The sequence below is a fragment of the Scheffersomyces stipitis genome, chromosome 7, assembly GCF_000209165.1.
Source record: "Scheffersomyces stipitis CBS 6054 chromosome 7, complete sequence".
Taxonomy (NCBI): Eukaryota; Fungi; Ascomycota; class Pichiomycetes; order Serinales; family Debaryomycetaceae; genus Scheffersomyces; species Scheffersomyces stipitis.
This window is the reverse complement of record NC_009047.1, coordinates 288,651-314,229: the sequence shown is the minus strand read 5'-3', so window position 1 is coordinate 314,229 and position 25,579 is coordinate 288,651. Positions and strand designations below refer to the sequence as shown.

Sequence of the window (25,579 nt, the reverse complement as noted above, 5' to 3'; positions counted from 1 at the left end):
CACTTTAATACGCGTAGAAAGTATACAATATATATTTGCACTTGGTAGATTCTATTAAGTTCTGAATAGTCTTTAGATATGAATTTCTCTCAACCACTTGATCTGGCCTATGCAACTGCAGGTTGAACATTCAAATTGCATATTAATACCGCCAATAGTTGAAGAAAATGGCTCTTCCTAGCACAAGGATCAAAACTTGTAGGCTCCACTCACATAGTTCTGGCGAGCGCCTTTTTTTCAAATTAGAAACAAGGCAGAACCGCAGGAGTCAAAAGGACCAAAGTCACTCGAAGTATGGCTCATCTTAAATTCAGATGCCATCTTTTTAGAGGGCGATTCAATGAAATTCAGCGTATACCTCAAGCCAAAGTTTTTAAAGGAATTTCATTTTCGCGCTATCCGCCTTATAAAATGCAATCGAATCTAAATACATAAGAAATAGGAACTTCCTGATCGACGTTACATAGAAAATTCTTGAATGGACAAATTAAATAAATGCAATCGTTGTTCTAAGTATAAAAGAATACATACTGGGAGCAAACTCGAAATTGTAAAAAAGCACTAGTGGCAAACAATTTTAGAACTTGTGCTTGATGTCCTTTTGCGCCAACTGTACAAATCTACCTTGAGGAACACCTTCGATCCACTTGTTAAACCCCCTGATAACTTCCTTGGAGTTGGCGCTAGTTATCAATTGATCTCTGTTCAGCTTCAAGAGTTGTTTGTTTTGAATAATAGAGTCAAAGTGCAAGTTTTCAAAGGCATTAACCAATTCATCATGGACCGCTTGGTTGAATTCTTCAGTGGTCTTGAACTGTCCATCGTAAGTCTTGTTGATAAAACCCAAGTTATTCAAATCCTTACCACTGATTGGCTTAGCTAACAACAATGCCTCAGAAGCCTTCGACCAGCCCAATCTCAAGAAGAGGGTTGCAGAGGCAGCACCTTCTGCGACCAATCCCAAGTTTGCAAATGGAGTCAAAATGTAGAAGTCTTTTTCTTCCTTGACATAGATCAAGTCACACAATGCCAAGAGGGAAGCAGATAAACCAATGACAGGGCCGTTAACAGCAGCAGCCAATATCTTGCGGTGGTTATGGAACAATTCAGTAAGGTAGGTGTTTCTGGCGACGAATCTGTTCAACCAGTACTCGTGAGAAAATAAGTCTGCTGCATCGGTATTAGCAAGACTTTTATCGGCGAAGTTTGCGCCAGCCGAGAAGAAACGTCCACTGGACTGAATCAAGGTCAAAATAGTGTCTTCTTCCTTGTCTGCTCTTTCAACCAACTTGGCCAACAATAAGTATTGTTCTCCATTAAGGGCATTCAACTTTTGTGGAATGTTGAAAGTAATGATGGTAACCTTACCTCTTACTTCATACAAGATGTCTTCACCCTCCATATTTACTTAGAAATTAGTATCTTTAAATGTACTTGCAAAATGTTATCAACTGCAAATATTAGGGATTTTTCGCTCTTATATATCTTAAGCACATATGAATTGTGGGGTTGGGAAGTTCCCTCGGTACAAGTGCGAATATCACAGTATGAAGAATCCTGCCTGCCTTCGTTCGACTTTCACAACTGAACTGTGGATCCACCACACAGGTCGGGCTTCTATAGCAGGACCTTTTTCCGATAACATCCTGTAGGTGGTCAACATCGTTATATCCGGAGTTACTAATGAGCTCTTTGTACTGCAAACTGTTTGTGGAGACCACAATATCATATGATTGTAGGATATCTCTTCATACGGATTTATATGAGTCTTCACAAAAAGGGATAAATGATGCAGTAGCCTCGGTAATTTCTTGTTCTTCTTAGACTTCTATATGAACATAGTAGTATTTCACAAACTTTGTTGGATATCAGTTATTTGAATTGCCAAAATTCTCAGAAATCATAGTGAAGAGTACTTAAAAGGGACGTATTCCACAATTATAAATCATAAACATCAGCTGTCATGTTATTCTTTCTCTGTTAATCTCTGGTTGCATTCTTTTGGTCTAATTTTTCGGTTTTTTGCTAAGGATTTCAAAAGTCAAGTGCTTAATGGTAATTTTCGTAATAGAGCGACATGTTGACAGGCTGACACATCTTGACAGGCTGACTTGGGAATTTATCTTACTACAGGAGTAATTTGAGAAAATAAGATGTCCTTGCTTAATTGATCGTTTGGCATCCGTTTGCAATTGGCAAATCCGGTAAACCAAAGGCTGCCTTGTAACCGAGTTCTCTATTTAGAATCTTACGAAGACAACATGTGACCTCGTATCCTTTTTTCTAAATCGACTAGACCAGTAATTAAGAACAGTGACAACTTCTACACAACGCCTAAGCCTAGTCTGACTTTCCAACCGTACTTGCACTTATTTACATTATAGTTACTATATTCAATTCAAGTAATACAATATAGAGATAATTTAAATATGCTTGTCAAGAAAGATTTTTACATCAAGGAAAAAAAATCTTACGTTATCTTCAAAGGTAGGTAAGGGAGTATGGTGTTAGATTATTCCAGATAACTTTCTCCCCCTGAAATATGTATGGCATCTTCTCTCATCCACCGACTTAAGCGTTCTTCAAGTTAGTGGACAACCATTCCAAACCCTCGTATAACCCATCACCAGTAGTAGCACAAGTGGCTTGGATGTACCAAGGTCTCTGACGAATGGAATGCAATCCTAATTTCTCCGTGATTTCAGCTGCATTCATAGCATTTGGTAAATCTTGTTTGTTGGCAAATACCAACAATAATGCATCTCTCAATTCGTCTTCGTTCAACATTTGCTGCAATTCTTCTCTGGCCTCGCCGATTCTGTCTCTATCGTTCGAATCAACGACAAAGATGATCCCTTGCGTGTTCTGGAAATAATATCTCCATAATGGCCTAATCTTGTCTTGTCCGCCGACATCCCACACCGTGAAACTGATGTTTTTATACTCGACTGTCTCGACATTGAATCCAATGGTTGGAATGGTGGTGACAATTTCTCCAAGCTTCAATTTGTACAAAATGGTGGTCTTACCAGCAGCATCTAAACCAACCATCAAAATTCTCATCTCCTTGCGGCCAAAAAGGCCCGAAAATAACTTTGAAAACGATAAACCCATGTCTGTAATTGATGAATCGAGTTTCCTATTAACGTGCTTTTGACGATTACAATATATAGTATTGAACCAATAGTCTCATTCCAGATCAGTTAATTCTCTCAACTCAATTTTACAGTTGTTGTGGTTGTTCACATAATTCGTTTATATACAGGTGCAATTTTGTCGACCCATGTAGAAAACAAATGGAACTGATAGATAGACCGAGAACTACATTCTTCATTGCGAAATACAATTTTCACGGCTGTCGGATAACAAAGTAATGGCGGCCTTTGAAATTGTAAATCCGTCATATCCTGCGACCGCACGGTTTGTCAATGCCTCGAAGGTGCAACTTGAGATTGGCGCACCAGAAGATGGAGATGAACCAGATTGGAACATATTAATTCCGAAGTTTGGCTTCCCCATCTTTCAGTTAGAAGACAACAATTACTATGTTTTGATCAAGCACATAGCAGAGATTTTGAACTTTCCATCTTCATACCAATTAATTGCTGCTTTTGTTGCTCGGTCTGGATTACCAAAAGACGTGTTCACACTTACCACCTCCAAAGAATTAAATTCATATCTTCTGAAGAGCAATGCAATAACTAAGAGTGAGGTTAGATTCAAACTATTTTATGCAAAATTAGACACAATTTATTCCATTATAAAGAACAAGGAGTCCCTTTTTGTGGAAGTGCCCGTACCATCAAAAGATGAAGCTTCTGTACCAGAAGTTAAAAAAGTGGAAGAAAAAGCTAGCCAAGACCCTAGCAAAGCGGCAAACGATGAAGATGATGAAGATGATGATGAAAATGGCAATGACAAAGAAGATGAAGATGAAGATGATGAGGAGGAGGAGGATGATGAGGAGGAGGAGGAGGAGGAAAAGATAGTAGTGAACAAGAGATCCGACTATAAAGCGGCTAGCCCGAATGAAAAGGTTACTGTTAGTCAGGCATTTCCACAATACGGCTTAGTGGATTCATCACTTCAATTGAACCATGCCACTTTTAATTCATTAAATTCTTTGACAAAATTAAACTACTACAAGACCTTGCAGGCTTCCTCTTATAAATTCTTGCCCAATTCGAAATTGAACTTCGCTGAACGAGAATTAGTAATAAGAGACCACGATTATTTGGAAATCCAAATTGAGGGTGATGAAAATGAGCAACAGGATAGGAAAAGAATTCGGAAACCTATTGGCAAGTCGAAAAAACATAATATCAACATTGATCCAAATTCCATGGATTTAGCTGAATCTGTAATTCCTGGTCAAGGCTACATACAAGAATTCAGTGTGAATCATTTATGCAAGGTTCCGAACTACTACATTACTAGTAACCAACAGAACGTATCGTCGTCATCATCTTCAACTTCATTATTTAATTTAAAAAGGATTAATTCTGCTTCAAATTCATCCTTCCTCTTTAATGAAAACATCAAGATGTCGAAAAACATTCAACAGTTGGTTTTCAGCAATGATAGCGATACTTATCATCACTCCAAGTATTTCTATACGAAGAGTTATAGGGGCCCTGGTTCGGGTAACTATAAGGATGCCGCATTGATGAATAGAATCAATAAAATCCATTTGATAGCGGATCCCCTTAGGGTCACGCACAAAACGAAGATTTCAAAACTGGCTTCTAAGCGTTATAATCAGAATCTAAAGGGTTTGATTTATGAAAAGTACAACAAATATTGGGTAGATTCCGTGTTGAATAAGCAAAGAAAGTATACTGAGGACTATTTGAATTTGGAAATTTTACACAATAATTTACAATTTAATTTGTTAGTTAATTCCTATCGTGAAATTTCTGAGGATACTTGGCAGAACTACTATAAATTCAAAACTCTGGATTATGAACAATTGCGTGCTTTACAAAGGGAGCATGATGAGATAGAGCTTCGCAACCGGGATATCGAAAAAAGACGTGAATGGGAATTACATGAGAGGGAAAGACAAGAGAAGTTGCGCAGTTTGGTAGAACAGACAAGGACCGAAAAAGAAAATATCCAAAGAGAGCGTATCCAAAGGCAGAAAGACAGTGAAGAGAAGAGAAGGCAGAGGCAACTAGAGGCTACGTTTAATGATCCCTTCAGTAATGAAAGCAGTTCCAGCATCCCCGAAGTGTCTACATCTGATTTGGACGAGAAAGAAAGGGAACTAGATGAAAAGTTTCAGACTGAAAAATTGGAATTGGTTCATCCCGCTCCACTTCCAATGCCCATCGAAACTCCTCAGCTAGATGCTGTGAATCGATTTACTGCACCAACTTTCTATCCTGAAATTGTAAAGAAACTTCCTATGGGATTACGCAAGGCTGTGCTTCATAATAAGGAAGATATTCCTGCCATCAAGAAACCTGTCCGGTATGTAACCACTTACCCCGATAAGAACAACCCTGAAATATTGAACAGAATCGAGATTTTGAAATTGCCCAATTCTAACTCCGTAGGGTGGGATAACTTGAAGAAATTTCATGAGGACTGATGTATGATTTTGTTAGTTGAACTTCATTACTAGAGTATTAGATGTAATTTAAATTTGTTAATGTACTCATAAGCAAGATGTATCTTACACCCTTCGAGGTATTCTCTTAATATGTAGTATTAGTACAACCTGGTAGTGTCACTGCATACAAAAAAATTCACTTCTCTACCAGAAGAATTCTTGACGCGCGTCATCCATTACAATTACAGGGATACAGGGTGTTGTTCTTTTTTTACAACTATACACAATTGGGAACTTCAATAAACTGTAAGTATGTCCCTTGCTAACAGTTTCTGGACTCAGGACTATGAGCTGGGTTTTAGGATATTGTTTGACCAATTATACCAGGGAGTCAGTGAAAATGAAGATTTCGTGCAATTGTTCACGAAGCGCATGGAACTGGAACTCTTGTACGGAACTCAATTGGAAGCTATAGAAAAGTCGGTTGTAAGACGCAGTAGCAAAAGACAAAATAATGACGATTATGTGTCTTCCATAAAGAATGCATTTCAAAAAGTCAACGAGAATTTCACCAAACAAGGTGAATTGCATTTGCAGATCGCATCAAACATCAAGCTTTTAGTATTAGAGCCATTTGAAAAATGGTGCAAGGAACACAAGCAAAGAGTTGAATATTCTGAATCAGTTATCTTGGATAAGAATAAAGTTTTCAAGAATGCAAAGCATTCCTTGGAAAAGTTGCAAAAGAGGTATTTTAACAAATGCAGAATGCTCGAAGAATTTAAGTCTCACTACGGTGAAGATGAGTTGAACGAGGAACTAAAAGATTTTTCTTTCAGTGAGTCGATTGAAAAAGGTGACAGCAAAGAAGAAGAAAATATTGAAGATGAAGAAGATTCTACAAAGTATCAGATCGCAGGAACGGATTTTGATCATAGGTCCCTCAAGCAATTGCTTAAGAATATTTTGAATGGAATAGAGTTAGCCTCCCACAAAGTTCCTATTTTGGGAACATACCAGAACGTTTCAACCGGTAGTGCTATTACACAATGGCTTTTAGATAACAGGGAGGACCTCAATCGAAATATTGTAAAGGCCGAACAATTTGGACAGGGCCTTGTCAATCTTGGTTTTATAAGATTGATTGGTACAATGGGTAACAAGAATTTCATCAATTCATCGCAATTCTACTACCAGTGGAAACCAATAGTCTTTGAATTGACTAAGTTAACGAATATGGAGACTGCCGTTTCTGGAGATGATGTCAGCAGGGAGACTTCTCTTGTAAACAAGGCCCAATTTCAAGATTATTTTGATGATGTCAAAGAAGCAATTGGTGTTGGTAGTGTCGATTACAGCGATATATCCCAACTCTCAAAGTTAATTAGCGAAGTAAATCAATTGGATTCACATTACTACAAGAAGGCAGTTGAATTGGACAAAATCAGATGTGATTACGAGGAACTAATAATGGACCATTTGACCTTCATGCAAAAGTGTGAATTCGATAGATTGAAAGCCATTAAGAAAGTTACTTTCGATTTTCTTTCCAGCTTTGCAAATAAAGTAACAAGTATGAAGCTGGCGTGTGATGAACTTTTGATATTGGAAGAGACCATTAACCCGACCAACGACTTGAAGTTCTTGATTGAGAATTATGCAACTGGGAATTTTAAACCCCACGTCATCCTTTATGATAACTACTATAATTCCAACATCAACCAAACATTTGGTGTTGACTTATCGGTGAAGTCACGTTTGGATAGAAAAGTTGTTCCAATCATTATCCAGTCTATTTTATCTCACTTGGATAAAGTTTATCCAGGTCTTGCGAACGATGAGGAGAGAATAAACTTGTGGACTCATCCTATTCATTTATCTAATGTTCACAGCTTGAGATTTCAAATAAATAATGTAAATGATCCGAGCATCATCCAGGAGATTTTATCCCAGGTACATCCAATGATTATCACAAATGTTCTCAAATTATATTTTATGGAGTTGCCTGATTCTGTCGTACCTCACAGCTACTATGATCTAATCAAATCATTATACCAAAATTATCCTGTAAATGATCCATCCAAAACAAACCACAGAATTAATGGATTGCAGAATGTTTTGGTAGACTTGCCAAAATCGAATCTTGCAACACTAGATGCCATTTTGACTCATTTGAATAGATTGATTCAAATCATCGGCGCCAAGGATGGCGAACTTGCTAACAGCTTGCAGGTCAAATTGTCCAAAGAGTTTGGAAGTTTAATTCTCAGACCGAAGGTTGACTCTATGAATGTTGATATTTCGAGAAACTTGCATAACGACAAGCATCAAATAAACTTCATCAATGATTTGTTTGAGAATAAGGAGACCATATTCAAGGAATTAAGGAGAAGAAATTCTACAAGACAGGTCAACAGCAATACGCCAAGTAGAGAACCTTCGGTTACCTCAAGATTAACACCGAGGTCTTCATTGGTAGCTAGTTCGAAATCGAGATTGGAATCGAAGTTCCAAAGTGCTATTCATCGGACAAAGAAAACTGATAGTAGCAATAAATTTGGTTCTGCTTCTGATGAGAACGGCTCGCCATCTTATGATTCTGAAGCTGATTCAACACCACCCCCTATCACTCCAAAAAAGGCTGAACCTAATTCATTGAAGAGGTCTACTTCTCCGAATAAGAAAAAGTTGAATACCCTATTATCTGAAGAGAAATTGAGTGTGGTATCGTCGAGATCTCCGAAGAAGGATAACTCAGGTGACTCTGGAAATGGTTCCATTTCGGATTTGGCCCAACCGGCTGCTCCCTCTTTATCCAGAAAAACCTCAGTTAGGAATTCGGCATCTCACTTCGACTCGCCATCTTCAGAAGTATCTGAAGACAGAGCAGAATCTCCAAGCAGAGAAGCAAAATTACGAAAAGACTCTAAGAGCGAAGTGATTGTTGTTGATTAAATCATCAAGTTTATCTAAATTGTAGATTTTGGCAGTGACTCAAAGACTACTAAATGAAGAATAATTATATACGGATATGTCCTTCTTTCAAAGCAACTTTGAGTGTTTAATTTCATGTTTGACTTTGTAGACAAAAATAGTAAGTGCAATGAGAGCTATTACCACTGGTATTAAGAAGAACTTGACAACCGAATTAATTAGGTTGGACATATCTTCTCTGCTTTCAATTGTATGGGCGTTTTGATGCTTGTACTGATCTGAAATCTCTCTGTGGTTTGACATCAATAAATCCACTTTTCTGCTTAATTCCTCCATGCCGTAATGCTGCTCCCTTACTTCACCAATTACCTTTTCATTTAGTTTGGAAAAGGCACCCAACATCTGACTATATTGTTGGGTTATTGTCTGCTCAAAATTTTCAAGATTCTTGCCAAGTTCTGACACTATCTTCCTCTGTTCATTCTGCACAAGCTTCAATTCTTGAATCTGCGAATCTATGCTCTTCGTATCATATGACACACTCTTCTCTAAAGTCTCGAGAATAATTTCAAGATGATCTAACTTTTGATGCACATCTTTTAACGAGTTGTTATCCTCCTGAATCTGTCTCTGTATCTCTTCACGGTGCTTTCTATTTCTTTCTAATAGGGATTCCCTTACTATTCTTGACGGGACTACCTCTTCAGGGGTTGAAGCAACAGTAACATGCACTTGTCCCTCAGACATCAAGCCGTGATCATCGATTGCATCATTGGTCAAATGATTCCAAACTTCCAATCTCAAAATCTCGAATATTTCTTTAGAAGATTTATCCACAGAGCCAGTGATTCCGAGTACAAAGTTGCTAATATCATTAGGAAAAACAATTTGATCTGTCTTAAAACACAATTCGTTATCTATTTGAACTTTGAACCATTTCTTTGGCTCTGAATAAGATACTCTCATAGTGAATGGAATCAGCGAATCCAAGAAATTAAAGGCACAGCTTCCAACCGATTTCTCCAACTTATTGTCTACTCTTTTACTGCCATCATTATTGAATATCTTTAGTCCATTTATATCCTGGTTATTTACTAGGAATTGGAATCCATCGTACTCAGATGGTCCCCCAAAATTATCAACATTTTGAGAGCTGATTGGCAAGGAATTATCTGGGTTAATTAACCAAAATGATAATCCATTCGTTGCACTGAATTGTAAATCACTCGTGCCACTTCCAGTAGATCTGAATACTAATTCAACGGTCCAATCCTTAGTACCTTCAAGATAAGGAATGGACCAGATACCACCAGTATTTTCAATTAATAGACGACCGGTGTCAAGTCGAACTTCTCCCAAAATATTCCAATTTTCATGAAGTTCTGTTAGCTTTTGGATATTCAACAAATTTGGTAAGGACAACGGCGAAACGTTCTGTTCATTATTAGACAATTCTGGCTCGATCTCTAATTCTGGCAAAAGACCCTGGCTGAAATGCACAAATGGAGCGACTGATAGCAAATATAGTTTCCAGTTCATTCTATCGCTTCTGACACGGAAAACAACTAATCGATTCAAAATGATTGAAAAATAGTGCGTACTAAAATAGTACTAAAAAAAGTTCACCTCTCTTTGGAGTACAAGCCCAAAAATGAGCTATATCTTACAATAATTGTACGAAGTCAAACATTTATAAAAATTACAAACTAGAAAATATGCATTTGCTTTTAGATAGAGATATGGCTCATACAAGAAGTCGTAATGTTTCATTATTAGATGAATTAGGAGACACTTGCACACAATGCTGCTCCGACTCCACTTCCATCCTTGGCAATTCTGAGGTGGATCTTTTTCGAAGAACCTTTCAATGGGTCAATCAAAGCAACTGCTTCCAAAATCTTTGATCTGAAGCCAGGATAGAACTCAACAACGGAACCATCGCAACCAAATTCGAAATCTCTATCGTCATCCTTATATTGATCCTGAACACGAGCAACAATTGATGCCAATGGAATAGCTGAAAGATATGCAGCCCTATGTGAAATTGACTGAGTCAATTTCTGAATAACAAGCCTTTCTTCTTTGTTGGTTGGCAATCTCAAGTGGTTTTCCAAGACCAATTCTGACATCTTCAAGTCAGTGGAATCATCAATTTGTAAATAAGATAACACCTCTGCAGAAATAAGCCATGGTTCGAAAATTCTGTGGGGCAAGGTACCACCTCTAGCCTTGTACAATTCCTGGAAGATCAAGCCACGGTCGAATAAATCCATTAAGGCAACTCTCAACAATTCACCCAAAAACATACCGCTGATTCTCTTTTCAAATAAGTGATAGCCGACGTTTGCAGTCTCATCGTCAACAAGTTTATCGTACTTGGTACAAGGCAAAATCTTCAATGTATTGTCGAACGAACCCCACTCAGTGTTAATCACCATACCCTTGGCTCCTTCAGGTATATCTTCCTTCTTCAACTTTGGAATGTTTTTCAAAGTTTCAAAGTAAGCTCCGTTCGTTCCTGTGCCAAAGATGGCACCAACAACGGTATTGGAATTTGTCTTGGAAATATCATTAGAGTATGCTCTAGACAATAAGGTACCAACAGTATCATTTGCCAAAGCAGCAACATGAACCTTGACACCTAACAATTCCATATGCTTCTGCAATAATTCGACGACATCCTTGTCTACACAATCAGGCAAATCAAAACCCTTGGTCCAACGAATCAATGTTCCTCTATTCAAGGCAGTTTGGTTCACTGGGAAAGAAAAGGTAAAGCCCAATTTCAACTGTTCAGCATGTTCATTGTGATGCTGGTCCAAGAAAGTTTTTACCTTTTCTGCCAAATAGTTGAACAAACCATCGGCAGTGGCATCTTCACCTTGCATCAAATCCACAGGAATCTTGTACTTGGACTGCTTCATTTCAAATGTGTGGTCACCACCCAAGTGGATGGAGCATACTCTAAAGTTGGTACCACCCAAGTCTGCGGCCAAGTACAATCCCTTTTCTTTTCCTGTTGGAATTCCAGTTACATAAGTTGGAATCATAGGCATGTAATCTCTAGTTGGGGTAGAAGTTGCTAAACCAGCGCTCATGGATTCGTGAAAATGTTTAGTTGCTTCGACAAGGAAATCCTTGTCAATAGCGAATTGCTTGACAATTTCCTCAACAGCAGCTTCTAATTCAATATTCATTTTTAAAGAAAGGGTAAATGCGTTACAATCTTTAGAAAGACTTTTAGTGTAATATTGAATATCTGCAATTCAGACAATTACGTAGGTTTAAATATTCCAGGTACTACGACGACTAAGAAAAAAGTTTCGGGGCATAATTGCCCTTCTGCACTAATGAACTCCGCGTTCTCGCATCACTACTTTCCTATTTGGAGTGCAGAAAATAACGAGATGAGAGCATTCAGAGTGTGGACAAATTGAATTATATGAAGGTATCACCTGGTCCAACATTGTAACTGACCAAATTTTTGTGACTACTCCCCAAAATGCTCTATTTTCATCACACCACTAGCCAACGGCTGCCAATGATTCTTGCTGTCGCTTTTCCAACCCCCTTCATACTTAAATTATAAATGAATAATGCCTTATTTATTCAACAGCTCTGTTGACAGCTGTCATCAGGAGAGAAAGGTAGTCTTTCTGTATACCTATGAGAGTATTCTTTGTTCTATCTTACGTATGGCATCTTAAAGGCGAAAACATTCATGCCTATAAACTAACCCTACTTCCATGTAAATATCTGACTACGTTATGGATAAGCATATATTATTGTTCTTTCTGTCTGGATTAACTGGTTATAAAATTTTTCCGAATATGCGGATAAATATCTGGTTGCTAAAGTTACATACAAGTAACACGCAACTCTTCAGGCTGTGTATTTATTATCTATTTGAATGCAATTAAGGCTTTACATTACCGAAATTTTCCGGAAAAATACCTGGAGCACTATGATGTAAATACTACCTTATTTTATTATCGCAATTTCTAATTCTTTCTGGGTACAATTTTTGAATACGAAGATCAAAAGTGCAAGCAAGGAGAGTCGTATGAAAGATGGTAATCAAATCTTATACACAGGTATGCCATCAACTACGCTAATTTCCTGGAAGATGTCATCTCGTTGTATGCACGCCATGTTTTCTCATTGAAAATTAGGAAAGATGTGAAGAACAATCAAGGCTGGTCATCTTCACCATCAAATGAGTGCCTATGCTGCATTAAAGGATACTTCATCGATTGCGTCGATATTTCATGAAGCTGAAGATGGAGAGGATACTGACATAGTAAGATATGAATTGAATTCATCTGATGAAGAGGCTGAAATTCCTACTATTGTAGATACAAATTCTATCCGTGCTTCTTCGGCACCCAAAGTATCTTACAAACCTTCAAATCTGATTTCACATTCAAGGTTCATTCCAAGTTCAGAAAATCTTATATTTGGGGAAGATGAAGTGATAATTGGTTTGAAAGTTAACGAGTTCGTCGTACTAAATGGTCAATGTGAACTAAATGTCCAAAGAGGTGCTGTTTTGATGAACAATCATCATTATATGTTTGCAGAACCCATTTACTATAAAATATTTGCTCCAGCATCACAATCTTTGCCTGTTATTTCAAGTACACAAGTTTTGGACCGTTCCATTGGAATTCAGGATACAATGACACCCGAGAACTCACATTTGTTCAATAGTGATTATAAATCTGTAATTGTGCTACGAAATTTTCATACAGGTGCCGAAAACATTGGAGAGTATTACTCACCGTTCAAGAGACTATTGTACAGCAAACTAATTTTTGATGAAAGCGATGAAATCGGAGATTATGAGAAATTATTTTTCAGATATTCTTTCGAGATTATACTTAGAGATAGAGGTTTCAATGCTTTATATTTGGATAGGCCGTGGTCTGCAACAATAGAAAGATTGGGACACAGCATGAACAAGCAACAGCTTCCAAAAGTAATAATGATCATCGGAAATAAGAATAGTGGCAAGTCTACAGCTTCAAAGGCTATTCTTAACACTTTGTTATTAAGAGGAGATTCGCCAGTCTCGTACTTGGAGTTAGATCCAGGACAACCAGAATTTTCTTATCCATATTCATTATCACTAAGAGAAATAACTAAACCTGTTTTCGGAATGTGTCTTCCATCTTCTTCTTCGTGTTCAATTGAAAATACCGTGGAGCATTATTTCGGCTTCTCGTCTCCTATTCATGAACCGAAGCAGTACATAAGGATTATAAAGTCACTAATCAAGTCTTACAGGAAGTTACATGCTTTGAAAGGAAACCATCTTGTCATTAATACCCCAGGATGGATAAGAGGCTACGGAAAGGAAATTTTGATGGAAGTGACACAAATTGTCAACCCTGACTTCCTATTGCTACTAACGAGTTCTTTGGATAAAGACCATCCTGATAATTTAGAAATACTTCAGAATTTGCATTACCAGAATTTGGATATATTACCTGGAATTTTCAATACTTCCAAATATTCTCCATCACAAATCAGAAACTTTTCAAAACTATTATATTTCCATCAACTTGAAGCAGAAAAGTTTGACTTCAATGGCCATATACTAGACAGTTCACCCTTTCGTATATCCTATGAGACTGTGAACTCTGTGGAAACATTTACTGGTGTTAGCTCATTCACAATGTTAAACTTCGATGTAGGTAAAGACTTCAACTACGAGGATATCGTATTAATGATGGACTCCACTATCGTGGGGGTCTATCTTGTCGATGCTGAAGTCCATCATACAATTAAGAACTACAGACATCCTTCAACACTACACAATACTCTTCCACTTTATCTAAATTCTTCACAGTTCGTTGCTATAGTAGGGGGAAACGACTCACAGGGAATTCTATATATGGGGCTATCCATGATCCATAGTATAAATCGAACGCTCAACTATTTGAACATGTACATGCCATGTCAAAATTCTGATAAGATCAAGTCTCTCATAGAACATGGCTACACAGTATATTTGGTCAGAGGTGAAGGGGAAATTCCTAGTTCAGAAATCTTAAACCTGACACTTCTCATCAAACAAATCAGCTCCCAATCGGCGAAGAGTAACATTATTCCAGTACCTTATCCCTATGTTTCCTTCGAGAAGAAGAGCAGGATTGGAGGAATATGGAAAATTAGACGCAATGTCAAAAGAAGAGCATACCAGTAAATATTGGAATATGTGCAACTACACAAATTGCATTATTTCCTAAATTAAAATTGTATTCTCGTGCCTTAGGGAAATCTTGTTTTCAAACAAAATTCTATTCTGAACATCAACTCGGGAATTTGTTTTGAGTTCAACGGAAGTACAAGTCATAGGATTTTGAATGAGATCTTCCACGTCGTGCTAATTTAATGAAGCAAACCCAGAATTACCTCAATGTCAACAACCAATCCTTTTGTTCTTTGAAAATTGATTCGCAAAAAAATCAGATACCTTTCCAATGAACCGAAGCCAAGCTAATATCTAGATAAGGTCAAAATTCTCAGAATGATTAAAAATTTCTATGCAAACAATTTATCTCTATGAGGAAAATTGCAATCCAGTTCGTAAAATCTGAGGTTAGCAATAATGTTGACGCGCCTTAAGTAAGTCATCTTGAAAATTAGGCATTGTATTCTTAATAATAATTATTTTTGAACTGTTGATAATGAAGTCCAATTACATATTCTAAACATTGCAATATATCGAGCTTATTTATAGTCCTTTGCTAGATGCCTGGCAGGGATAACTCCTTTCCATATCCAATGATATTTTACCACGTTAAACTGAGGAGTATAATTCTTGTAAGATTCAGGTATTGTAAAATTTCACCAATAACCTGGTCGGATAGTCAGCTTGTTGTAGGCTGTAGAAACTTGAAAAGTTCCGCAAGACAACGACCTTGCTGGAGCCAGAGTTGCTTGGACTAAGTCGGCATCATTTCATTCTTAAAGGAAGTGGACTGTTACGGCATGGTATGGACAGAAATGGCACGGAAATCCACAACATAGCCAGGAAGGCTCTTCATGATGGAAAACCATGTCGGGCGATGCGGTCTTAAACTAGTCAAATCCTGCAGAAGAGGTAGATTCTGTCAAGAGTAGAATGACCTAGGAGTAGTAGACAAGGAAGGAGACAGCAATCTGAAACGAGTTAGCATCAACCTGAAAGTAAACGAAGCGCTGGATAGCTGGATCATTCCTACTAAAGAGAAGAAAAAGTATACCACATCACAGAATAACAAGCAAAGAAGGGGGGAAAAGATGTCCATAAGCAGTTTCAGTACTTTGAGATTGAGAGAGGTATCAAGTAGTTGAGCAAACAAGGAGCTAAAGAGCATGGCAGCTTCAGAATTATTCATAAATGAGTACCGCTTATGAATTAATAAGTCTAAGAGAAATAAGTAAAGCAGTTGAGTTAATTTGCTGTTCTTTGTGTCCTCATACAATTGTTTAGGCAAAATGACAAAAAGGATATAAGGAATTATAGTTGATCAATATATTATAGACTAACTCCAATGTATCACAACTTAGTAAAATATAACCAGTAGGTTTATAAAGGTTGCCCCCTTAAAATGAGAGCCTGCAGTAGTACTTTCTTGAATCACAATACATATCCCTTTGAGTACCCTCTAATATAAATGTAGCACTTGGTATAACTTTCGCTCTCTGGTTTAGGTCCCCTTCACTGATTTAGGTCTCTCATATTGCTCCAGTTTTCAAAACTATGCTCCACGTGCAAAACCTATGAGCCCTAACGTAAAATTATGATCCCTCATTGAAAGAATTCACTCTTCTTAAAATCACATGAGTCAGATCATAGAATTTTGAGTTTATGATATAGGGTTTACGAATGATTTCTGTTTTATATCTATTCATTAGTATTCAGATCGCGAATGATTTATTTGTGAAAGTCTAAATTGCACACTAATTAATTTATCACCAGTTAGTGCAAATTTTGTCATTTGTTGGCGCCATAATTCGTCTCTTCAGTGCTTTTTCTTCAAAGGCAAGCGCATTCTTTTGCTAAAATTGAGGTGGTTTTGCAAGAGAATGTGAAGTCTACCAGTCTCTACTTGCCTTAATTTTTAAGCCAACGCAGATCTACAGAGAATGAACTTATTAAGGGGGCTACGAATATTGTCAGGAAATTACTGTATGGTTGCTGGAGAAAATTGTTACATTTTGCAGCCATTCCGTATATAATACTAAGGCGAATTATTGAAGTGTAAACTGTTTAACTGTTTGCTTCCTTAGATTGGTACAGATTGTCTCTCTCTCATTGTCAAGATAGTATATTGTCTAACCTATTTAACGATAGTGAATTTCCATATCTAAAAAGAAAGAATATTTATACGAGTAGATAAAAGAGAGATACCATGATCCCCTTAAATAGATCTCAAATCTAAACAGTCTGACTAAACAAGCTTGTGTCATTTATATGAGATGAGAAGATTTTTGCAATGGCTGCTTCTCATTGGTGGATTTTTTTATTCTTAAGATGTTTTCAAAATCATGTTTGAATGTCTGCAAGTCCCGCACTTATAAGCATTGAATAAAAATTCCACATCCCTTCAGATTCAATACTAGCATATTCAACAGTTTCTGCCACCGCCCTACTGTAGTTTCACTGTGACTTCGTTGTGTTGAATTGTTTGCTTTGGAAGCTCCGTAGATTGAATGAGATTGTCTAAACTCATGTGAACATAATTTATTATAACTATTTAGGTTAGATATTTTCCATATATAAGAAGAAAAGTTGAAGAAAATTAGAAAAGAGAAGGGGAAGTAAGACCACTTAAATAGATTCCAATCCAACACAGGCTGACCCACATCAGGATCAAATGAAACTAGATCAGCAGAATTTCAGATTAGTTGATCTTAATTGTTTCTCATTGGTAAATGTTAACTTATCATCTTAATGTGTGGCGACTATTATGTCTAAATGGCTGCAAATCCTGCACTTATAAAATTTACGCATTGGATTGAACATATAGAATATGCCTTTAGGTTCAATATTAGCATATTCAACACATGCATCGGGAAGAACTTATGATACACCAATAAGGAATCAGGAAAAAGTAAGTTTATGCTTAGTGAGCAAAGTCACTAAACATAAATTTACAACAGTTCCCTCTTATGACGATGCTGTGGCTCACAAGAGGGTTAGAATTGAATACATAAGTGACTACGAAGGAGGTTCTCCGGAGTCTTTAAATGATGATCCAAATGATGAAGATTACCAGATGTCAGACGAAGAAATGTGGAAATTCAAAGCATGCGTTCACTGCTACTACAAGTGTTTTAGGTAGCCCCAAGACTCCCAGTAGCTATAGCGAAGCTGTCGGAAGCCAAGATACTGGGACATGGATAGAAGCTATGAACGATGAAATGTCTGAGACAGGGGTAGAGGAGGAGGTGAGGAGTGGAGGACACCGTGTCGGAGGCGTCCTCCATTTCCATATTAGAAGTAGGACGAATAAGCGGAAGGGAATCCATGTCGGAGGCATCCTCCATTTCCGAGTCGTGATAAGAAGAAAGGTCATCCGAATCCATCACCACGATGTCCATATAGGTTGACGATCTGGATATTCTTCCTGATCCAGCAGAACATCCATAGAGGAGCGTGTGGAGATCAGAGGTGACGAACGTGGATGAGTACCGTATTGCTCAGGAGCATCGAAGAATTCCTGATCAGAGACCACTTCCATGTCATAGCCATCTTCAGACATAGGTTCAGGCTCAGTATCCGTAGAAACTATTTCCATGGGTATGGCCGATGAGGATCCAGGGATAGTGGGTGCAGGTTCAACCACAGGATGAGGAAGACCGAGAGGAACAGTAGCAAGTAAGGGTACTGGACGAGGTGCTGGAAGTGAAGGTACCGTACGAGTAGAAGGAAGAGATGGCACCTTACGAGTTGAAGGAAGGGATGGTACCTGACGAGGAGCAGGAAGGGATGGTACCTTACGAGGAGCAGGAATGGATGGTACCTCACGAGAAGCAGGAGCTGTGTAGGAGTCGTCAGACAGCTCGTAGGGATCATAGGGAGGCAGATCGGACCTCTGAACCGGAACAACGGCACGGGAAGGAGCAGTTTGGACCGCCGAAGTAGAGGGTACCGGAGCAGAAGAAGATACCGGAGCAGAAGCAGGCGCCGGAGTAGGAGAAGGTACCAGAATAGGAGAAGGCACCAGAATAGGAGAAGGCACCGGTGTAGGAGTCGACGGAGGCTGCGACAGATGAGTAGTAGATGCAGCAGGAGAGACCGGTGCCGAAGCAGACGACAGAGCTGCAGATGAACCTGGCGATTGAGCAACAGTACTGCCAGATGGCGTGGATGGAGGTGAGGGAGATGGGGCCAGAGATACATGAGGACCCTGAGTGAGGCCTGGAGCGGGTGCCAGAATAGAAGGAAAACTTCCACCACCACTACCTCCACCACCAATGGAGGTAGCCGACACGACAGTTGACGTCAGAGGTCTTGCAAAAGGAAAGACATTTTCCTGGAACCGAACATGAGAAGAGGTAATCACTTGTCTGGTAGCGAGATCATAAACAAGATGAGCCTTCCGAAACGGATCAGATCCAAGATAAACACCCTTGATTGCACGAGCGACCAACTTCAGTTGACGGTGATTAGGTGGAACATTCACAAAGGCAGCACACCCAAACACTTTAAGTTGAGATAAGATAGGCCTCGCGCCATGCCAGAGTTCAAATGGCGAGCGATTTTGGAGAACAGGTGTTGGTAGCCGGTTTAGGAGAAATGCAGCATGTTGGAGTGCATGCGGGAAGAGCGGCGAAGGAAGAGAACACGCAGTGATCATGGTACGCGTTTTGTCAAGAACGGAGCGAATCGCTCTTTCAGCACGTCCATTTTGGTGTGAGTTACCAGGCACAGTGAGCTGGGTCTGGATCCCTTCTGCCGCAAAGAATGAAGTAAGCGTCAGATTGACAAACTCACCTCCATTGTCAGAACGAAAGTTACAGACACGGTAGCCACCACGACTGGAGAAGTGGTTTGTCCATGCCTTAATAACTTTGATAATGAAGTCCGCAGCATCCGATTTCTTGAGAATAGGGCCAACAGTGTTGAGATTGGAAATCTAGAGTAATCCAATAGATTGAAGTTTAGTTATATAACAAGAAACTGAGCGTGCAAGAAACTGCGAATGCAAGAAATAATATTTCAGATTAGAAGCATTATTCAGAAACGCACAGGTTGCAAATTAAGCCGCACTGATGTGCAGGCAACTCTGAGGTATAAAAGAAAGCTGAAATCCTCAAAGTCTTGAAAAAGTTTATACGTTTATAATTAATCAATTTACGATTCATTTGAGGGAGGTTATTCTAGAGATGTAGAGAATAACATATTGAACAACTGTAGGATACGCTGTATCCATATAGACAAGTTGCGCGCCTTGTTTAAACAGTTGTATCAAGATAAAGAAGAAGACAGACAAATTACAACATGGATAGGCAATCAAGAGGTCTACATAAACTAGAGTCCATCATATCAACAATTCACATTTCAATAGAAATGGTATCTTATGTCGATATGCTTAGTCCTCAGATGAACGGTTGGATGTTCACTTAGTTTTATACAGGATACATTATCCTCACGAATTCCTATTGTTAGTGGTATCTGTAGTTCACCAAATAGGGTTCTCAACCAAAGCACTTCTTTCACGGCTTCTGCTAGTGCGATATATTCGGCTTCAGTGGTAGAAGTTGTTGAATATGCTGATATCAAACCTAAAGGCATATTCTATACTATTTTTAATCCAATGCGTTAACTTTACAAGTGCAGGATTTGCAGCCATTTAGACATAATTGTGCCACACATAAAGATGTTGATATCATCTACCAATAAGAAACGATTATGTTTAATTAATCTGAAATTGCTAATCTTGCCTCATTTCATCCTAATGTGGCGTCGGCCTATGGTACGATTGGAATCTATTTAAGGGGGTCTTACTCCCCCTTCTCCTTTCTAACTTTCTATAACTTTTTTTCTTGTATATGGAAATTATCTATCTTAAATAAGTTAATCAATATACTGTCCTACATTATGAATAATCCGATTCAATCTACTGAGCTTCCAAAGCAAACAGTTCAACAGGTTATGAGCCAATTAAATTCTGGCCTCATGGTCATTGATACTCTTCTTCTCAGAGGCCGTGAGAACTTTCTGGAATGGAAAGACTGGATGACTGGTATGTTCAGTAGCTGTGTCTTGGCTACAGAGATTGCTGCTTATCTTTCAGAGAAAGAACTTTCCATCACCTTTACGGACCAGCAGGCGTTGAGCCACAAGCTCCGTGAGCTTATTCTCAAGTGTTGAATATGTTGAATATGCTGATATCAAACCTAAAAGCATATTCTATATTCTATTTTTAATCCAATGCGTAAACTTTATGAATGCAGGATTTGCAGCCATTCAGACATAATTGTGCACAGTAATGTGATAAGATAACATCTACCAATGAGAATCAATTATGTCCGACTAACCTGAAATTCTGGTCATGTCGTTTCATTTCCTCCTGATGAGGGGTCAGCCTGTGATTGTATTTGGCATCTATATAAGGGGGTCTTACTCCCCCTTCTCCTTTCTAACTTTCTATAACTTTTCTTCTTCTATATGGAAATTATCTATCTTAAATAAGTTAATCAATATACTGTCCTACATTATGAATAATCCGATTCAATCTACTGAGCTTCCAAAGCAAACAGTTCAACAGGTTATGAGCCAATTAAATTCTGGCCTCATGGTCATTGATACTCTTCTTCTCAGAGGCCGTGAGAACTTTCTGGAATGGAAAGACTGGATGACTGGTATGTTCTGTTGAATATGCTGATATCAAACCTAAAAGCATATTCTATATTCTATTTTTAATCCAATGCGTAAACTTTATGAATGCAGGATTTGCAGCCATTCAGACATAATTGTGCACAGTAATGTGATAAGATAACATCTACCAATGAGAATCAATTATGTCCGACTAACCTGAAATTCTGGTCATGTCGTTTCATTTCCTCCTGATGAGGGGTCAGCCTGTGATTGTATTTGGCATCTATATAAGGGGGTCTTACTCCCCCTTCTCCTTTCTAACTTTCTATAACTTTTCTTCTTCTATATGGAAATTATCTATCTTAAATAAGTTAATCAATATACTGTCCTACATTATGAATAATCCGATTCAATCTACTGAGCTTCCAAAGCAAACAGTTCAACAGGTTATGAGCCAATTAAATTCCGGCCTCATGGTCATTGATACTCTTCTTCTCAGAGGCCGTGAGAACTTTCTGGAATGGAAAGACTGGATGACTGGTATGTTCAGTAGCTGCGTCTTGGCTACAGAGATTGCTGCTTATCTTTCAGAAAAAGAACTTTCCATCACCTTTACGGACCAGCAGGCGTTGAGCCACAAGCTCCGTGAGCTTATCCTCAAGTGTATGAAGCCTGACGTTCAGTCATTGTTCACGCACTACTCTCTGGGTGTCGAAACTTGGAAAGCTGTCGAAACCAAGTATGCGATCGCCAGCTCTAGGGATGCGGTCGGCTATCTCAAGTACTTATTTGGTCGTCTTGCTGATCCGACCATTACGACTGAAGCTGGGTTCTTGATTGCTGAAAAGTTGACTGCGTTTATGACGAAGTACGATAACGACTCCATGAAAGCGCTCCTCTTCCTTTATGGTACGGGAAACTCCAAGGTGAGAGATCTATTCTTTTCTCAAGTTCGCCTGACTCCCACGGTGACTGCGGACGAAGTTCTCAATTTCTTTGCTTATCATGATGAACTTTCTCCTCCTGCCACGTCCTCCGCCTTGCTGGTCCTGTCCTCGTCTCAATCTGCTTATGCCCTTACCTCCTTGTCTTCTCCTTCTGGTCCTGTCACCAGGAACTTGATCAAGGCTAAAGGTACGGATCTGATTTGGCAGCTTGATTGCTACAACTGTTATGGGTGTGGTCACATGGCCAAGAACTGCCCTGCTCCTTATCGTGAGGGTGAAGTTCCTCGTATGGCTTCTCGTTTTGGTCCTGGCGGTCCAGGGAAGCACCGCAGGAAGCACGGCTCTCGTCCAAAGCCTGCTGCTCATTATGCTCTCGCTGATGATGCTCTGACCTTTGGTTTTGACCAGCCCGGTGCTTACTATGCCCATCTCGCCCACTACACCCACTATGCCCTCTTGGCTTCTTCTTCCTCTGCCAGCTTTATTTTTGATTCAGGTGCTTCTACCCACATTTGTAACGATAGAAGTCTCTTTCATGACATCATTCCTCACTCTGGTTCTGTCATGAACGCCGGTCACGAGCCTCTCTCGATTGCCGGTCGTGGTACTCTTGTGTTTGATCTCCATGGTCAGAAGATTCGGGTGTTCAATGTTCTTTACGTTCCTGACTGTACTCAGAATCTTCTTTCCATCCTGGCTGTAACTACTACGGGCGACAAACTTGTTATCTCTCATGATGACATTGTTCACCCTAAGTATGGCCAACTTGCTACCAGAGACCTGAGAAATCTTTACTTGCTGTGTCTCGAAATTGTCCGCCCCTCGACTGTCTCGCGGGCTAACCACTCTGCCTACTCGGCCCCCGCTCCTGCTGCGGACCCTGGTGTGGCACCTATTTCTGCCTCTGCTCTTGTTCATGCTCGCCTTGGCCACCCTTCTCCTACTGTCGTTCGTCTGGCCTTGAAATATCCGAACATGCCTCGCACGGCCGTTCACGACTCGATTTCATGTGAAGCATGTCTTAGCTCCAAGAGCACTCGGGTGATTCCCAAAACGACCACTGGCCCAGTCACATCTGCTCCCTTGCAACTTCTTCACTGTGATTTGTCCGGTCCTCATGCCGGTGGTCCCTCCTCGTTGTTTTATTTTTGTATTCTTCTTGACGACTTTACTCGCTTCAAGGCTGTTGGCCCTCTCCTCAAGAAATCGGATGCTGCGGACTTTATTATCAAAGTTATTAAGGCATGGACAAACCACTTCTCCAGTCGTGGTGGCTACCGTGTCTGTAATTTTCGATCTGACAATGGCGGTGAGTTTGTCAATCTGACGCTTACTTCATTCTTTGCGGCAGAAGGTATCCAGACCCAGCTTACTGTGCCTGGTAACTCACACCAAAATGGACGTGCTGAAAGAGCGATTCGCTCCGTTCTTGATAAAACGCGTACCATGATCACTGCGAGCTCTCTTCCTTCGCCCCTCTTCCCGCATGCACTCCAACATGCTGCATTTCTCCTAAACAGGCTACCAACACCTGTTCTCCAAAATCGCTCGCCATTTGAACTCTGGCATGGCGCGAGGCCTATCTTATCTCAACTTAAAGTGTTTGGGTGTGCTGCCTTTGTGAATGTTCCACCCAATCACCGTCAACTGAAGTTGGTCGCTCGTGCAATCAAGGGTGTTTATCTTGGATCTGATCCGTTTCGGAAAGCTCATCTTGTTTATGATCTCGCTACCAGACAAGTGATTACCTCTTCTCATGTTCGGTTCCAGGAAAATGTCTTTCCTTTTGCAAGACCTCTGACGTCTACTGTCGTGTCGGCTACCTCCATTGGTGGTGGTGGTAGTGGTGGTGGCAGTTTTCCTTCTATTCTGGCACCTGCTCCAGGCCTCACTCAGGGTCCTCGTGTGTCTCTGGCCCCATCTCCCTCGCCTCCATCCACGCCATCTGGCAGTACTGTTTCTCAATCGCCAGGTTCATCTGCAGCTCTGTCGTCTGCTTCGGCACCGGTCTCTCCTGCTGCATCTACTACTCCTCTGTCGCAGCCTCCGTCGACTCCTACGCCGGTGCCTTCTCCTATTCTGGTACCTTCTCCTACTCCGGCTCCTGCTTCTACTCCGGTACCTTCTTCTGCTCCGGTACCTTCTTCTGCTCCGGTACCTTCTTCTGCTCCGGTACCTTCTTCTGCTCCGGTACCTTCTGATACTCTGGTACCTTCTACTTCTGCGGCTCTAACTGCACCATCCCGTGCCGTTGTTCTGGCTCAGAGGTCTGATCTGCCTCCCTCTGACTCCTACGAGCTGTCTGACGACTCCTATACAGCTCCTGCTTCTCGTGAGGTACCAACTCTTACTGCTCCTCGTACGGTACCATCCCTTCCTGCTCCTCGTAAGGTACCATCCCTTCCTGCTCCTCGTAAGGTACCCTCCCTTCCTTCAACTCGTAAGGTGCCATCTCTTCCAGCACCTCGTACGGTACCTTCACTTCCAGCACCTCGTACAGTACCCTCCCTTCTTCCTGTTCCTCGCAATATACTATCTGCTCCTACTGCTCCTCTCGGTCTTCCTCATCCTGCGGTTAAGGCTCCATCCCCTATCCCTGGATCTTCATCGGCCATACCCATGGAAATTGTTTCTACGGATACTGAGCCTGAACCTATGTCTGAAGATGGCTATGACATGGAAGTGGTCTCTGATCAGGAATTCTTCGATGCTCCTGAGCAATATGGCACTCATCCACGTTCGTCACCTTTAATCTCCACGCGCTCCTCTATGGATGTTCTGCTGGATCAGGAAGAATATCCAGATCCGTCCACCTATATGGACATCGTGGTGATGGATTCGGATGACCTCTCTTCTTATCACGACTCGGAAATGGAGGATGCCTCCGACATGGATCCCCTTTCGCTTATTCGTCCTACTTCTAATACGGACATGGAGGACACCTCCGCCAATTATTCTCTGCCGCCTACTCGTCATACTCCTACTACGCAGACTGTGGTGTCCTCTACACCTCCACCTCCTCCTCAACCACTGCCTAGGGTCGTTCAATCCGACTCTCCTCAATCCTCTCCTATTGTTGAGCTTCCTGCTTCTCCCCCACTTCAATCTCGTTCTCAGCAATTCCTCCTCCCTCCGGGTCTTTCTCCTACTCGTCTCATTGAGTTGCCTGCTTCAGGGGGGATGGAACTCATCCTATCGCTGTCTGACCGTGCCTTGGTCCCTCTGAATTCTGAGGCCAACAACAAACTAACTCATCTTGTTGTATCGCGTCCTCCTCCGGTGAATGGGGTTAAGCATAAACTCACCCCGGTTCCGTCGCGTGATGGA

General features: G+C 40.2%; 8 protein-coding genes across 8 annotated transcripts; 4 read left to right on the top strand and 4 right to left on the bottom strand. All coding sequences in view use genetic code 12, as the record gives it.

Moving 5' to 3' along the window:
* Positions 1 to 577: 577 nt before the first annotated feature.
* On the bottom strand, positions 578 to 1,402 carry PICST_63463 (predicted protein; the record flags this gene model as incomplete). Its single annotated transcript, XM_001386038.1, has 1 exon — positions 578 to 1,402. One exon carries the CDS (start codon positions 1,400 to 1,402, stop codon positions 578 to 580), a length of 825 nt encoding a protein of 274 aa, XP_001386075.2.
* Positions 1,403 to 2,571: 1,169 nt separating this feature from the next.
* PICST_62979 (predicted protein) lies at positions 2,572 to 3,114 on the bottom strand (the record flags this gene model as incomplete). The annotated part of the gene is made up of 1 exon (XM_001386037.1): positions 2,572 to 3,114. The coding sequence occupies one exon, from the start codon at positions 3,112 to 3,114 to the stop codon at positions 2,572 to 2,574; it is 543 nt and encodes a 180-aa protein (XP_001386074.1).
* A 250-nt stretch (positions 3,115 to 3,364) lies between these two features.
* On the top strand, positions 3,365 to 5,667 carry PICST_73592 (predicted protein). The gene has a single exon (XM_001386225.1). It carries the CDS (start codon positions 3,374 to 3,376, stop codon positions 5,591 to 5,593), a length of 2,220 nt encoding a protein of 739 aa, XP_001386262.2. The 5' UTR covers positions 3,365 to 3,373; the 3' UTR covers positions 5,594 to 5,667.
* Positions 5,668 to 5,866: 199 nt separating this feature from the next.
* Positions 5,867 to 8,509, top strand: PICST_33314 (predicted protein; the record flags this gene model as incomplete). Its single annotated transcript, XM_001386224.1, has 1 exon — positions 5,867 to 8,509. One exon carries the CDS (start codon positions 5,867 to 5,869, stop codon positions 8,507 to 8,509), a length of 2,643 nt encoding a protein of 880 aa, XP_001386261.2.
* An 87-nt stretch (positions 8,510 to 8,596) lies between these two features.
* On the bottom strand, positions 8,597 to 10,027 carry PICST_49945 (predicted protein; the record flags this gene model as incomplete). The annotated part of the gene is made up of 1 exon (XM_001386036.1): positions 8,597 to 10,027. The coding sequence occupies one exon, from the start codon at positions 10,025 to 10,027 to the stop codon at positions 8,597 to 8,599; it is 1,431 nt and encodes a 476-aa protein (XP_001386073.2).
* A 137-nt stretch (positions 10,028 to 10,164) lies between these two features.
* Positions 10,165 to 11,718, bottom strand: GLK1 (Glucokinase). The gene has a single exon (XM_001386035.1). The coding sequence runs from the start codon at positions 11,683 to 11,685 to the stop codon at positions 10,270 to 10,272; it is 1,416 nt and encodes a 471-aa protein (XP_001386072.1). The 5' UTR covers positions 11,686 to 11,718; the 3' UTR covers positions 10,165 to 10,269.
* Positions 11,719 to 12,704: 986 nt separating this feature from the next.
* On the top strand, positions 12,705 to 14,696 carry PICST_33311 (predicted protein; the record flags this gene model as incomplete). The annotated part of the gene is made up of 1 exon (XM_001386223.1): positions 12,705 to 14,696. The coding sequence occupies one exon, from the start codon at positions 12,705 to 12,707 to the stop codon at positions 14,694 to 14,696; it is 1,992 nt and encodes a 663-aa protein (XP_001386260.2).
* Positions 14,697 to 24,283: 9,587 nt separating this feature from the next.
* On the top strand, positions 24,284 to 25,065 carry PICST_73528 (predicted protein; the record flags this gene model as incomplete). Its single annotated transcript, XM_001386222.1, has 1 exon — positions 24,284 to 25,065. A coding segment is annotated over one exon (201 nt), but the record flags the coding sequence as incomplete, so codon positions are not given.
* Between the last annotated feature and the right edge of the window lie 514 nt (positions 25,066 to 25,579).